Here is a 15,862-nt window from a genome sequence, read left to right as displayed (position 1 = left end):
TCCCTTCTATACCAATCACCCTAAAGGAAGAGGCGGAGTTGCAATTTTATTAAACCCTAATTGGGTGAATAAGGTGACAAAATGGGGGAAATCCCCATGTGCAAGGGCAGTATGGGCTATCATTCAAAATGACAATTCCACCTTGGCATTTGTTCAATTTATTCCTCCAATGACTACCGAGAAAGAGGGATTATGTGGGAATAGCTTGCTAAATTGGAAGATATCCCCTGGTTCTTGGGAGGAGATTTCAACATGGTAGTTAGTGCTCAAGATAAATAGGGAGAAAACAAGGTTGAATGGAAGGGTGCTGAGAGAGTGCAGTGGAAAAGGATGGTTAACAAGATGAGATTGATTGATCCTTTAGCAGGAAATAAGGGAGAGTATAAATCAATATGGTACACCTAGTGTAATCATCAATAGTATAATAAAAGAGTCTATTGCAGGCTTGATAGATTTTATTTCAACAAAGATTTCTTCGAAACTGCTAAAAATGATGAGGGTGTTCAATACGTTGTCATACCATATACATTATTAGATCATCATCCTATTATGGTTGGGCTAAAGATAACTGATAGTAGGTTGGCCCCACCAAACCCTAGCTCAAACTTTAGAATGAACAATAGTCTACTAATGGATGAGGACCTGAAATGTGCCATGTGTCTGGTCAAAATGTTTAATAAATATGGTAATTGCAAAATGTCCAACATTGACAGATGGAACCAGAATGTTAAAACCTGGACCTCACTTTGTCAAGCTGTGGGTAAAAAGAAGGCTAAGGATGCCAGATCCTCTGAGTTACAATTGCATAATACCCTCCAAGTGGCTAAGCTGGAGCTTCAAGGGGATCCTAAGAATGTATCACCCACCAACCAGCTTATTAGGGCCAAGACTGATCTTAGAAGATTGCAGAATCAAAAAATCAAAGGGTGGAGAACTAGGGCTAAATTAAATTGGTTGGATACTGGAGATCGAGGATCTAAATTCTTCTTCCAACTTCTTAAAATGAAGCAAGCCAGAGAAAAAATTGACATCATTTGGGAGCAGAATAAGAACCTCTCTGAACTAGCTGGAATTCTTGAGTGCTTTGCTCAGTTCTACAAGGAACTGTTCTTTGCTAAACCAAGTAGGGAGGAATAGGAAAACGCCAGAAAGATTGTCATGTCCTTGGTCCCCAAACTTATTGACAAGGAGGATAGTAGGATACTTGAAATGGCTATTTCAAAAGAAGAAATAAAGAGAGCTATCTTGGCTCTTAGTAATGATAAATCCCCTGGCCCTGATGGGTTTCTAGTAGAATTTTATAAAGAAAATATTGGATGGATTGTTGATGATCTTCACTCCCTATACACTGAGGCGATACATATTGATTCTTTGGGAAAGAATATTAACCAAGGTACGATCAAGCTAATTCCTAAAGAAGGTGACAAAACCCTACTAAAAAATTGGAGGCCTATCACAATGTTGAATGTGTCATACAAAATCTTAGCTAAGTTGATTGCATGCAGATTGGAGAAAATCTTGCCTAAGATTGTCAGTACTACTCAAACAGGGTTTGTTAAAGGGCGTTATATACTAGAAAACCTAATTACCTATTGGGAGTCACTCCACTGGACTAAGGAATCAGGACAGTGGAGCCATGTTGCTCATAGATTTTGAGAAAGCCTATGACAGGATAAAATGGGATTATATCATTCAGATGCTTCAGTCATTAGGCTTCCCCCTGGATTTTGTAATATGGTCAAAACTTTGTTATGTGATGCCAATGCTGCTGTTGAAGTAAATGGGATAAGGTCCCCCAATTTTGCACTAACTAGATCCATCAGACAAGGATGTCCTTTAGCCCCTGCCCTATTTGTCCTAGTTGTTGACATAATGTTCTACTTACTTAAGGACTCCTCTACTACTCCCCTTGTTAGGGGTATTTCCTTACCTAACAAGGAGGAAATATATAATGTTCAATTTGCTGATGATACTGCACTATTAATTAAGCTTGAGGAAGATAACCTTGTTGCTCTGATGAAAAATATTGATCTCTTTTGCCTAGCATTTGATAGTAAGATTGTTATGCACAAGTCAAATCTCCAAGGTCGGGTTGACAACCCCCCAGGCTGGCTCTCAAAATTCTCTCTCAATTGGTTGGGCCCAACACAGATTGTAAAATATCTAGGTATTCCCTTTTCTGTCCTCCCAAATCTAAAAGAAATGTGGGAATAGGTAAGGAATAAGATTGATAAGAAACTCTCCAAGTGGAACATGAACTTTCTCTCCTTGGTTGGAAGATTCTAGGTGTGTCAAAAAATATTGGCCTCATATAATATTTATTTCTCATCAGCTTGGCTCTTTAGGAATTACCAATTTAATTATGTTCAAAAGCAGATTAGGGAATTCCTATGGTCAGATGGAAAGGGTACTAGGAAGCAACATGCAGTGAAATGGGAGTGGTGCACTATGCATAAACTATTTGGTGGGATGGGGTTGAAAGACTTGAAACTACAGGGCATTGCCCTCGCCTCCAAGTGGATTCTTAAGGCCATGGAAGGTAATGAACCATGGAAAGCTCTTACAAGAAATAATATTAAATGCTCGGTCCCTAAGAAAGCCAAGAAATGGAAAGATCTCCCCATTCTTGACCTTCTTATGGGACAGTTTGAGGTATCTCCGGCTGGTTCTGATATCTTTAAATCCTTATGGAAGGCTTGGCAACATGTGAAACACTTGGTACATATCAAAGTTAATGGCACTGTATAGGGACATATTGTTGATAACAGATCAATATGGTGGAATCTATTCCATAATGGAAAACCTTTAGCCACTCTCCAAGGTTGTTTTCCACTGAAATGGTATAATATGGGTATTAAATACTTTGAGCAGTTGTTTGAATATGACCAATTGAGATTGTGGGAGGAGCTAAAACTTACCTTCTCTATCCCGACATCCTAGAGTAGGACTTATAACATACTTAAAATAGCCTTATCCTCTACTCTCCCCCCTCCCACCCCCTCTCCTTCGCCCCCCCCCCCCCATTTTTGCACTTTGTTGGACTGATGGCACACCTCTCCCTTCCCTTAAAGCCAAATGCATTTATTCTTCACTCACCGAGGCTGATACCATTTTTCTGCACCTTAACAAATGCTAGGATCTAAACTAGGAACCAAAGGCCTAGAAAGATAGTCTATGTAAATTTTGGATGGCTCATAATGAACCAAAAAAGAAATTCTTTGGTTGGCGCCTGCTATTAAATAAACTCCCCATAAAAGATAAGGAAGGTACTTTCTTAAGTTGTAACATATGCAGAGTGCCTGAAACTATGAAACATATATTCTTTGAATGCCATTTTGCAAAAGAAATATGGAGATTGTCTAGTTTTAACTTGGAATCTATTTCTTTTGAACACATAGATGTTATTCTAGGCTATATCAAGGGTTGTAGGAGAATTGCAAATATCTTTTGGTCTTGTTTTTATTTGGAGGTTCTTTGGCTCAGATGGAAGTATCGTAATGATGACATCTTTAATAGCAATACCAGGCACCTCACTGAGTCTCTTAGGAGACTCATTGTTTACTCTATTTCCATGCAGGTCATTTTTTTACTTAAGCTCGACTTGGACAAGTTTGACAGGTGGATCAAGGAGGGGGCTGCTACTGTTTACATTCGTGAATTGTCACACAGATTCACTTGGGAGAGGGATGAACCGGGCAAGGCTGCATTTGAGCAAGCACTGATGGCTTTTATGAGGCACTTGGAGCGTAGACAGATACACATGGAGATTATTCAAGAGGAAGCTGACCTAATTTGTGAGCACACCTCCCATCCCCATAAACATGACATACTTGATGGTCGGGTGGAAGTGTGGCAGGATGGAAACTTGGGGTGGGTGGCATGGTTCCCCCACTGGGAAACAACACTCCACCGGATGCTGAAATCTCATTTCCCTAGACTGATGCTTAGGTTTATTTGCTGATACTTTTGTTTACAAATATGTATATCTAATGTAATCATCCCTGTTATAGTGGAGGTGCCTGATAACTATATATTTTTGTATATGCACCTTCTCTTGGTGCCCTTGATACTGTCAAACTCAGTTTTTTGTTGATGCTATGTAAAGGTCTTTTATGATATCCAATCCAAAAAAATCTTTCCTATATCTCTGCAAATCTTTCCCATAATTGCATTAGTGTGCGAAATTGGAAACAACTCTAAACCAATACCAAACACCATATCGGAAGTTGTGTTGAAGTTGTGGGGGTAGAGTGGATTGCAGTTAGTGACAAGACATATATTAAATGACCAACATTATCGACTGTGACATTTGATATGTGTCTATTGAATCCAATTCTATTATGGGAACTTTCTGGAGAACTACGTTCTCTTCAGAAATTTGGACCAAAATAAAACTTCAGTCATTGATCTATGATCATCGAATATTTTAAATTCATTAATGGATTTTAGGTACGTGTGATGTGTCAATGAGGTCTCTCTTATCGATGCATCATGCAAAGTCCGGACTCAATGTGATGTGATGTGATGTGCCTTGTCTATTAATGGCAATGAATTCATGAAATCACCAATAAAATATATATTTTCCATAAATAACAAAACCTTAGCTAAACAAATTAAATAATTTTCAAACGATGGATAAAAATCGCCAATACACTTAAATAATTTTTCCTTCGGAGTAAAATTATTTGCCCATACACTTATATATTTGTTCCTTTAAATGAAAAAACTTTCACCTCCTACAATATATATTTTCCCCATAGAACAAGGTATTATTTGTTAAAATTTTATGGAATTTTCGTACCCTAGAAAAAAATCAGCAATACAAATTTTTTTTTTTTCCTACTCTGAAAAAAATTTCTCCATCAATATGAAATTTCTCCCCCAAAATAATGCCTGATTCACCAGGGTTTTACACTTTTTCTCTGGGGGTGCTTTCTTAAACTTATCCTTGATCCAAACATAAGTCAAGGTAGGTTTGGATATCAATGGTATGGGTACAATCTTTACGCCAGTCCAACTTTGGTGTATTATTTGAGTCAAGCTCCAATGCAAAATTATTTTGCTAATATAAATTTGAACATCTACCAACAAAACTCTTGAGGACAATAACAAAATGTTTTCCAACCACCTTAATTCCATAAACAACAACAACAAAATGTTCCCCCTCCCCAATTAAATCCTTAGGGTTTTGTTGCTCAAAATATCCAACAACCACAAGACAATATAAAATAGTATGTTCCTAACTTGAAGCTACATGAAAGGACCTATTACTCAAATTTGGAGCTAAAAGGCCCAGTCTAATGAGCTAGGTTCCCTAGACTTTGAGGTGTATTCATCAATTGAGTCTTTGAAATATGTATTAGGAGGCTTTGTAGATATTTTCCTCCAAAATTTATCCTACAAATGTCAATTAAGTGATAAATTAACATAGTTATAGGTTTTCCACTAATTAAAAGTTTGGTATTGTGTGTCTTAATCTACTCTATATAATTTCACAAATTTTAGTTGTTAGATCTATAACCTGCACACATAGAAGAGGGGAAAATGTTGCATTATATATGGGCTTTCCTAAGTCAAACCCCAAGTTGGTGTTTCCACTTTCACTATAGCAATGTTTGATAAAAGAGAGTTCAACCTTGGTAGGGTAGAGGATGAAAACCTTGAAGAAAATGCTTGAATTGAAATATGACACCTTTGATGTGAATTTCATTGGCTTGAATCTCCATCAAAAACTTAATGTTTCTTGATAGATATTAATGCATGCCTTCATCATGTAGGTACACATAACTTGAAAATGATTGCTAAACTTGAATGCTTGATTGCAAACTTCTCTTCAATTGACTAGAATATTCTTGATTAAATGCTCAATTGTAATTTATATGATTGATAATTTGAGAGATGGATAGATCAAATGAGAGAGGAAGTCATATTTCTACACAAATTACATCTTTTTGGGTTTAAATTTCAATGATGACTGACATTAGGGAGCACTTTCCGACTACTTGCAAAGATGACCTTTTAAATTTTAAAATTTGGGCCAAAATGGCTAGACTAGTGCTAGGTGTCATGGTCTAGGAGGTCTACAATGCTAGGCTCCATAGTACTAGAATTTTGACCTAAAATGAAGGTAATTAAGAATAGGATTGCACCGAGCTTCTAGAAATAGCCATGAGTCGAGCACAATTAGGAATGGATTGGGGCATGAGAAATTGTATAGGGATACAACTTATGCCACTACAACTAGTATATGAACATCTCTATATCGAATCAAACTATCGATCAATTTTTATGTTGAGCCTCCTAGATCACATACATTTATAGGTCTCTTCAATGATCTAGAAAATTGAATCAACAAGTCTTTATCAAAATCCCTCCTTGAAATAGATGGTTGAGTAATTAGTTGAATCATTTTGTGCAAATAGACAAACTTAGGGTTTTATGATTGTTAAGGTTTTATGATTCTCTTTAATTCTACCAAATTCTTCAACAAATTCAAGATAAACTAGCAACTCTAATCTCACATATATTAAATTCATCAAATTTGAGTTGATCCAAGCAAAAAATGATCATTACTTGTTAGTCAAAGGAGACCCTATTTTAGTCATGAACTTCATAGAGAGAAAAAATGGTTTATAAAATGCTAAATGTAATTGAAAATAATCAATTAAGTAATCTTGATGAAGTATTTATCCCTCTCCAATGGCCAAGAGTCTAACTAGTACTATTCACTTCACCATTACTTCTTTCATACTTGAATGGGGTGATATACAAGGATTCATTTGTAAGTTTGAATACTATTTTTTTATTGTAACTGATCATGGAAAGATTACCGATTATGATTAATTAAAAAATATTTAAAAAATTCTTCATGTGCCTTGATATACTCAAACCAATGAAAAAACACCACCAGGGACACAACTTTACAACATAGCACCTAGTTAGTGTCAGATGTTAACATTTTATACTCCCACACAAGAAATCATGTCCCACCATTCTAACATCATGGGGTTGTACTATGATCTTTATTTGCTTGATAGACCATGATGGGCCCGAGACATGTTGCATGATTTGAGAGTAACATAGTGTTTAGTTGGCTCTGACATCTCTATCATTGTGGGATGCACAACCAATTAGATTATGTTTAGTTAGATCATATGCTCCCTCCACCTTGTGAAGAGATGGGGCTCAGTAGAGAATTGGTGTCATCACACAAAAAGCAAGCTCTGATAAAGTATTAATCTTTGGAGCCTTTGAGAAAATGCTTAATTGTTGCATCTCATCAAATCATTCCAAGGATATGGATAGGAAAAATAAATAGAGGAAATGCCAAGTTGGTTTCTAGGCAAGAGGGTTGATAAATAGATGAACAAAAAACTTAAACTCGTGACTTATAGGTACCTAATTGAATGTAACAAGTCACTAAAACACTAGAATATAGAGGTTTATAGTATAAGGGTGATTTCTATATTAAAAAGGTTTAACACTTAAGTATATTTGAGTAAGGAAAGTTAGACCAAAGACCTAGTAAAATTCATAGGGTTTTGCTAGTAAGGTAGATAGAACCATACCCATGTTGTATATATATGGTCAAACTAAGAAGATATTGTTGAACACAAGATGCCACTAAGAGGGGGGAGTGAATCAATGGTTTCCAATATTAACCCTTTTAGTCATGAATGTGAAGATCGGTTAACATATCAAAGACCAAGAGGACCTACCTGTGAGATAAGGGAAGAGATCAAAATGCAAGCACACACAAAGGTATATCAGATAATACTAGATATACGAGGAAAGCCCAATATGGGAAAAATTTTAGTGAGAAATTTTGTTGGAGTCTACTGCTCCAATCCAGCCTCACAATAAACAACTTGTAACAATGTTTAGGGCACCAACCCAAGAAGAACCAATCCCTACACCGAGCACCAACTCAGTGATCGCAATGATTGCAAACAATACAATAGTTATAACCCAGTTACAAATGAATTATGTAACCTCTCAAAATCAAATCACTCTATTGGTTCAACTCTTCTCAACCAGTCTTCCTCTTCTCTATTCTCTACCGGTTGTCTTCTCACACTGATCCTTCTCACCTTCACTCTGTGTTGCAACCTTACTGGTTGAGTCCTCTTTCTGTTACTCTGCCTCTTCTCTATCAATTCATTTCTCTCTAATCTCTACCGGTTCTCTGCTTACCGGTCAAGCCCTGCTATGCTTCTGCCTTGTCGGATCTTCACTGACACACCCACTTCACTGCAACACCCTATGTTGTCTTCCATCTAGTTCTAGCACTACCGATTCACTTGACAGCTACACTCTTTGCAACTTACTGGTCACTCTAACCTTACTAGTTAAACCTCTGCTAAACCCTCTTACCGATTACACCACCACACACTTAGTCATTTCAATGATCTTCTATGAATTCTTTGACTGATTGACTCTTTGACTCATAATCACTCTTTATTCTTCTATCTTCGACACCACACCTTCTGGCAACATCAAACCACTTAGGTCTTGGCTCTGCACATTTATGCTTGTGCTTTCCCGCCAAATCATCAATTCAACCTTTGGTGAGCTAGGGTTTCCTTCACCAACTCAATCCGTATCAGATCGGATCTAATCTCATCTTCGATATTCATACCCTGCATCAAATCAGATAACATGGCTATCTTTTCTTCCATAACATGTTTACTAATTTTAGCAAACACGACAGACTAATAACCAACCCGCATCTGTCAAACACATTAAATGATCTCACGGTTATCTTCTCCAGGTCAACAAGATGATCAGATCTCTTGCTTCGATCAACTCACCAAGAGATGTCCTTCGATCTGCCTTGAGCCGCACACCTCTGAAACCAACCCATGATTTACGCAGCCGACATTAATGTCGACCTACTCACCAACTACCTCGTTGATGGACACTTCACCCACATCTACATGCTTGCCACCTGGTATCCACATATCATCCTTGTTGGCATCCAACTCACTTCATTGTGTCAATTCAGGCTTAGTCACCAACCACAACACACAACCGGTGTATACCCTATACTGCCAGTTCATCTTACCCTGTCGGTGATGCATTAACTAGTTAACTTTCAAATCATGTAGTCTCATATTCTGTCGATGGGATCACATCTGCCTGGTCACTAATCTCAGACATATATCACATGTCCATCTGATGAGAGCTCTTCACTTTGTCTCTTTTGTTCACTTACTGGTGGAATTACCTATCCATGGACATAACACATCAACAATATCCAATGCAGATCATCCAACATACCGGTATATATGTTTACCATTTGATAGTACATCTACCTACACATCGATAACATCCATAGGATCACCATGTCAACAACCTTTAGTTGTGTCCAACTGTGGCAACACCAATCTCCATTTGCATCTTGGTAACACACTCTTGTCTCCCAGTGTAACTCCATATCTGGAGATGCAAACACTTTCCTTCTCCTTCATCAACCCGGTTCTCATCTTAACCGGTTCATGAAAGTGGCAAACTCATCATTGCTTAGCCTTCCTTGTTTGTCCCAATAGCTCACCATGCCTACTCCTTCTGATCCACTACGCATATCTAATTATATACACTAGGGGCTCATGATATCTCACTTTAATCATCTAGTGTGTGCCTTCAACCACCTACCTTTGGTTGTCTTATCCCTGAGAGTTATAATGTATTCTATGCATGTTATGAGATGAGAAAATATTACCGTACTAGTAGGAGTGAATAGACTGTGGCACTTAGCTTGTTGAACACTTGGTGAAAACTAGTTAAACTTCCTTACTATCTTGTTGTAGCACAATCTCTGTCAGTCTTCTCCTTAATTTGTGACAACATCTTTATCCGGTGGGAGTCCTACTGATTGTCATCAATTTGTATACCGGTTGCCTGCAAACTCTTTATTATCTCACCCTTCTTTCTTACCAATTACCAGCTTACTGGTTGGCAATAGCACAATGCTAATACATCACTTATCGGTCAATATCAACACATCACTCACCAGTTGACATTGCCATAATGCCTACTAATAGGTTAATACCAACTTGTATACTCATGGGATCCTTCTCTGCAACACAAACTTGTATACCGGTGACTCTGCTAAACACAATGTCGGTTGACATCATTGCCAGCACTACCGGTTGACTGCAATGACAACAATGCTGATTGACATTAATGAAAATACAATCCCAACAGATATTATATGATAAGGGGCTTCACATGACACATGACATATATCAAGGTAGGTAAAGTAACAAGTCCTATGTCAATAGGTAATAACAATATGCTAGGATCTTATTGAAAAATATTATTAAACCCAAAAATAAAAAGAGATATTGCAATAATAAATTAAGGATCAACTTTAATGTGAAATAATAAATTGATACCACAATTATTCAGCTAGACCAATGAGAGTACATTTGATACCAATTTTATTAATATAAAAAATTATTACAAGAGGATCCCATTTTTTTAAAGCTTTAAGAGTAGGGAGTTTACATGAGTGAAAAGTGGTACCTACAGAACAAGAATAAAATCATTCAAGAATAGTAGCCACATCCAAGGGATTCACAAAATATTGCCTAGGTATTTTATGAAAGGCCTATTATAGGACACTATGATAAGAAGGTAAAGTTTGTATCAAGTCCCAAAGAAAGATATTAGCTTGTGTAGCCTGGAGTTGTTTAACAATAAAATAGTCTTTAGAATTCTTGATAAAAGGAACAAGAGGTAGCATAAAAATAAGATTTTGTAGAGAAAGGGAAATAGGGATAAGAGGTACTTATTTTTTTCACCTAGTAAATTACATTTGTGAGCTCTTGAATGGTAGTCAATATCTACAGGCACATAAAAAATTACTAGACTTAGTTATTTGAACATAATAACCCAAAGATTGTGGGATACCAGGAACACTGCAAATGTTTATTATAGGTTGAAAAGGTGAAAGTGAATCAAATGTTGTAAATACAAATTATATTTCTGAAATAGAAGAAATATTTAGAATATTGATAAAATTATCCAACATCCCCTTCATAGGTGAGATAGATTGATTAATAATTACAAAGTTAACATTATTATTTTCTTGAGGAATATGGGATGTAAGAGAAGGAGAAAAATAAATCTCTCAACACCTATCCATTTGGGATGGAATGTAAGATTTGATTCTTTATCAACCAATTCTTCATCTCTATAAGGGAGATCATTAGCATGAAGTGGATTAATTAATGATAAGGTAGAGGGAAGCTAAGAAGGTGAATAAATTAATTTATGACTTTCTTTTGTTACATCACTTTTATACCATTTCTCAAAAGATAAATTAAATGTCCCATTCCATGTATGTGATGTTTCGATTATATAAACTTGGAGAGGATCGAACCATTACATAATTGCAAAATTGAAGAAACCAGGGGTGTCACGAGGAGTGAGATCTCCTAACTAGAGAACCAGTTGATAGAAAGGACTAAAATCCAAGTTTGTCCAAGTTTAGCTAATATATTTTCTTATCAAACAAATAGTTGAGTACAAGTGTGTATGAAAGTTTGACTTGTGCTCATTTTACAGTTCAAGACAAGGTGCTCACTAGGTTGAGGGGATCTTTCCTTCTTATCCACTAAAACTCTAAGATTTTGATGGGAAAAAGCTCTCTAAATGAAAAGGTGGGATCCAAAAATGGATTCATTTTTATGTCCATATTAATGTGTTTTAGACTAACAGACTACTTTGTTTATGCCAGAAAGTGGTATTAGAAATCCATAAACTAAATTTTGTTGATAGAAATATCTTTAGAAATAAATTTTATACTTACTTTGACAAAATTTCAAGCTTGTAAAGGTGGCAAAAATATAATCATCTTGGTGAATTCGTCGCATATCATAGGAAATTCATTGTACAACAACAATGACTGCATCATTATCTCTAGCAAAAATAATAAAAATATTGTATACAATCACATCAGTATTTTTATAGAAATCAAAATGCATGGTTGATCAGAATTTTTAATTGATTAAAAAAAATAAAAAATTATATTATATTTTAAAAATTTTTTAAGATTAATAAATAATTCTGACCAATGATACATTCTGATATGCATAGACAAAAAACACATTCACACACATCTAACATTCCAGATCAATCATTGTGTGACTTCCTCTTACACATGGGAGTCATTTTGACTTTAAGATGGTGTATATTTTTATGAAAACATGTACGAACGAGAAGAAAAAAAATGTGTTCGACTTGTTTTCCTTGTTCATTTAAGTAGGTTGGATGAATTTTGTAGTAGGCATAGAATTCGTACGTTGATCATTATTATTTAATAAAACATTTAATCTACATAAAAATAATATTGTAAAATTTTAATTGTAATATTAGAGGACAAAAATTATTGGACCCAATTTTTCGTTAAAGCTTTGATTTCTATTCCAGATTCCACCATTACATGTCAGGGAGCTCACGGAAGCCATGAGCATTATTAAAACTCGAGTATTACCTATCTAAATACATTCAGACTCGAGTATTATTTAACAAGATACACTACTCACCTACGATCATCTCTTATCTCAGACAGAATCTTTAATAGATGAGCTATATTGAGTCTGCTCATCATAGAACTTGGACCACAGCATCACTCCCGCATATTTCGAAGACTTGTTCAGCTGAGGCAGCACATTTGACTTCAGCGTGGCGGCGGGAATGAAGCCACTACCTGCAGCGCTGCTAGAAGCCGGAAGCCCCAGAAAGAAACTCGTCGTTTTGGGTATAGAACTGATCCACCGGTTCCACGAGCTAATCAGAGAAGCCCCTCCGTTGGCGTATTGGCAAGGTGGGTTATTGTAGAACTGAATCCAAATATAGTCAAAAAGCCCAGTCTGCAGGGCATTTCCAAGAGAGGCGTCGGGATAAGGGCACTGCGGGGCAGCGCTGAGGAACACCTTTTTGCCGCCGCGAGAGGAAAGCGCAGACACCGCTCTGGCCAGATCGTCCCAGTGCTCAGTCGTTGCCTCGATGTCGAAGTCGATCCCGTCTAAAACAGCATCGCCCAGAGGCCGTGACGAAGAACTCCCGTCCAGGAAATTGTTCCACAGATAGTTCGCTACGTTCTGTGCATCTTGAACAGAGGCAATGGAATAGCTTCCAGCGCCTCCTCCCAAGGACAGAAACACCTTTATGTTTCTCTGCTGGCATGACTTTATTTCGCTGCTCAGCTTTATGCAACCCCCAGAGGAAGGGTCACAGTGGCCCGCCAGATTGAGCTGCGGTGTGCGGCCATTTCCAAAGACGGGGAGAAACGCGAGAATGACGTATTTGAAGTTCCCGGTGGCGCAGGTTTGGGTAAGAGAGGCTTCATTGCCGTTTTGGCCCCAGTATATGGCTATGCTCCCCGCTGCAGAGGCCCTCCATACGATACAGGTGGACAGAACAAAGGCAATTGCCGTGGCTCTCAAATTCATCTTATTCATCTCAATTATACTTGAAAGAAATTTAGTGATGCTTTAACCTCAACCCTCATTACATATATATATGCGAAAGGTTTGTGAAAGTCTTTGGAGTCTACGGGTGGGTAAACAAATGGATAACCATTCTTTTTGACTGGAATGGTAGCTAGTGTGATAAATAAAAGAGTAGCCGCCTATTTTGACTGGTAGCGTTGACATAGCTACGTGGTTTCCCACGAGAATCTGGATGGAAACAGGCATGGGATTGAATGTAGGTCGGTATTTTTATTTTTAAATATATGATATAAGGGATTATAATAATGATGAGGGCTTGTAGCGTACTTTCACTTAAATATAAGTCGATACGTCTTACCAGACTCGCATAGTTGGATTTTATTGTTTGTGTTTTATTGTTCGTTGGTACGCCTGCGTAGGGTAATCAAATCACCAAGAATTCTGCAAAATTAAAGTTGATGCGCATTAAGATAAGCATTTTAAGTCGCACTGACGCGTAGAGTGGGCATGAATTAGATACGCACGCGGGACCCGCCACCCATGGATCAGTCGGACTTGGGGATCAACTTCGATCATGTCCGATGGTCATGGTTTGAAAATTATTATAGGGTTAAGTGGTATTTACTAGTACTTGTATAACTAGCAATTGCACCTTAGTGTGCAATGGGCATGCCGAAGATGTGTGGAAGGTAAATCACAAAAAAAAAGGGTCTATTTTTAGCATCTATTTGTGCAATACATGAAGTCAATTGAAAATTGTTTTTTATTTTTTTTATAGGTAATGGGTCAAAGTCAATAAAGTGTACATACCCTACCCCCTTGTGGGATTTGAAATTGTGACCTCTTTTTCAAGATCACAAGTTCTCCACCACTAGGCCAACTTAGGTTATACAATTGAAAAATGATGTTTTTTGTGCAACAAAGGTTACAATGGATAAGAGATAGCTTCATGTGAATTATGCATCCACTTACAAAGATCTAGACAACTAAAAGAAAACCTTCGAAATAATAACATAATCAAGATCTATTACCAATAGGACCTTTGAAATAATAGCATAATCAAGATCTATTACCAAAAGGCAAATATTATTTTTTCAATATAGAGAGTGGGAGAGAGAGAGATACATAGGGACAAAATGAGGGAGAGATAGAGGTGGGGGGGGGGGGGGAGATAGAGGTGGGGGGGGGGGGGGGGGAGAGAGAGAGAGAGAGAGAGAGAGAGAGAGAGAGAGAGAGAGAGAGAGAGAGGTGGGGGCCATATAGAAAGACAAAGAGATACAAATATAAAGGTCTAGAAAGAGGGAGATATATACAGAAGGATCGAGAGAAATATGTCAAGAGATAAATGGGGATAGAGGAAGATAGAGGTAGACATGTCTATGAAGAGAAAGAGAAATAGAGATATATGGGAAGGTAAATGAAATAAGAAATGAAGGTAGAGAAATAGATAGGGGGATAGGGAGGGAGTGAGGGAAGGAGATATGGGTTGAGGAGGGTGGCTAGCCTCCGAGGTGGACTAAAGGATGGAATAGATCTAATTATATTTCAATATTCTCACAATACAAGGATGACCACCCTTGAGATTGCAGTTTGCAAGCATTTCCACTAAATTCCTAATGTGGTTCACTATAAGGAATATGCCTTGAACCAAATATTAATGATATTATGGTGTATTGATATAGATTTGAATGATGTTTACATGGATTTATATGCTATCATTGATTATTAATACTTTATGATTTTTAATGTCAGTTTCTAGTGATTAATATTGTTTGCAGGACCTAAAGCAAGATTATACTATTAAGGGCATTACAATTGACAATTTTGTTATAAAGTTATATTTATAAATATAATGCATTTCTCATCTTAATTTAGATTTAATGTTTTAAGACTAAATTCAACTAAATCCCAAAAATGGACATTATAGAAATCATATTTGCATAGATTAATGGTGTGATATCAATTTGGTATTTTACTAACACAAGTTAAATAGATAATAGACATCTCAAGAATGGTATCACTCAACATATTATATATATTATTATTATTATGTAATATATGTATGCTAGTTATGTTTTGTTTTTATGCATTCTATCACATAATATCTATGCTTGGCTCTGTTGCTGCTTTTCAAAAATTAAATATATCATTCAATATTGTCTAACATAATCATTGTCTTTTTTAACTTTTTTTTAATGATAGATTATATAATATCAAAAGATCAAATATTATTAAATTTAAATAATATAATAATTTTAAAAAAATGCATTTGGAATCTGGATAGTGTTAGCCAATGCCATGGAATCTAGAAAGAAAAATATTGCTAATAAAAAAGAACAATTTTAAACAATATTTCTGCAACCACTTGTCGGCCTCCGCCATGAAAGAAGGGCTAAGAGGAA

The 15,862-nt window shown here is 36.7% G+C and overlaps 1 protein-coding gene across 1 annotated transcript; it reads right to left on the bottom strand.

Moving 5' to 3' along the window:
• Window positions 1–12,355: 12,355 nt before the first annotated feature.
• LOC131071721 (acidic endochitinase) lies at window positions 12,356–13,510 on the bottom strand. The gene has a single exon (XM_058007665.2). The coding sequence runs from the start codon at window positions 13,467–13,469 to the stop codon at window positions 12,570–12,572; it is 900 nt and encodes a 299-aa protein (XP_057863648.2). The 5' UTR covers window positions 13,470–13,510; the 3' UTR covers window positions 12,356–12,569.
• Window positions 13,511–15,862: the final 2,352 nt, after the last annotated feature.

Source organism: Cryptomeria japonica, chromosome 4 (assembly GCF_030272615.1).
Source record: "Cryptomeria japonica chromosome 4, Sugi_1.0, whole genome shotgun sequence".
Lineage (NCBI taxonomy): Eukaryota > Viridiplantae > Streptophyta > Pinopsida > Cupressales > Cupressaceae > Cryptomeria > Cryptomeria japonica.
This window is presented reverse-complemented; position numbering and strand designations above follow the sequence as displayed.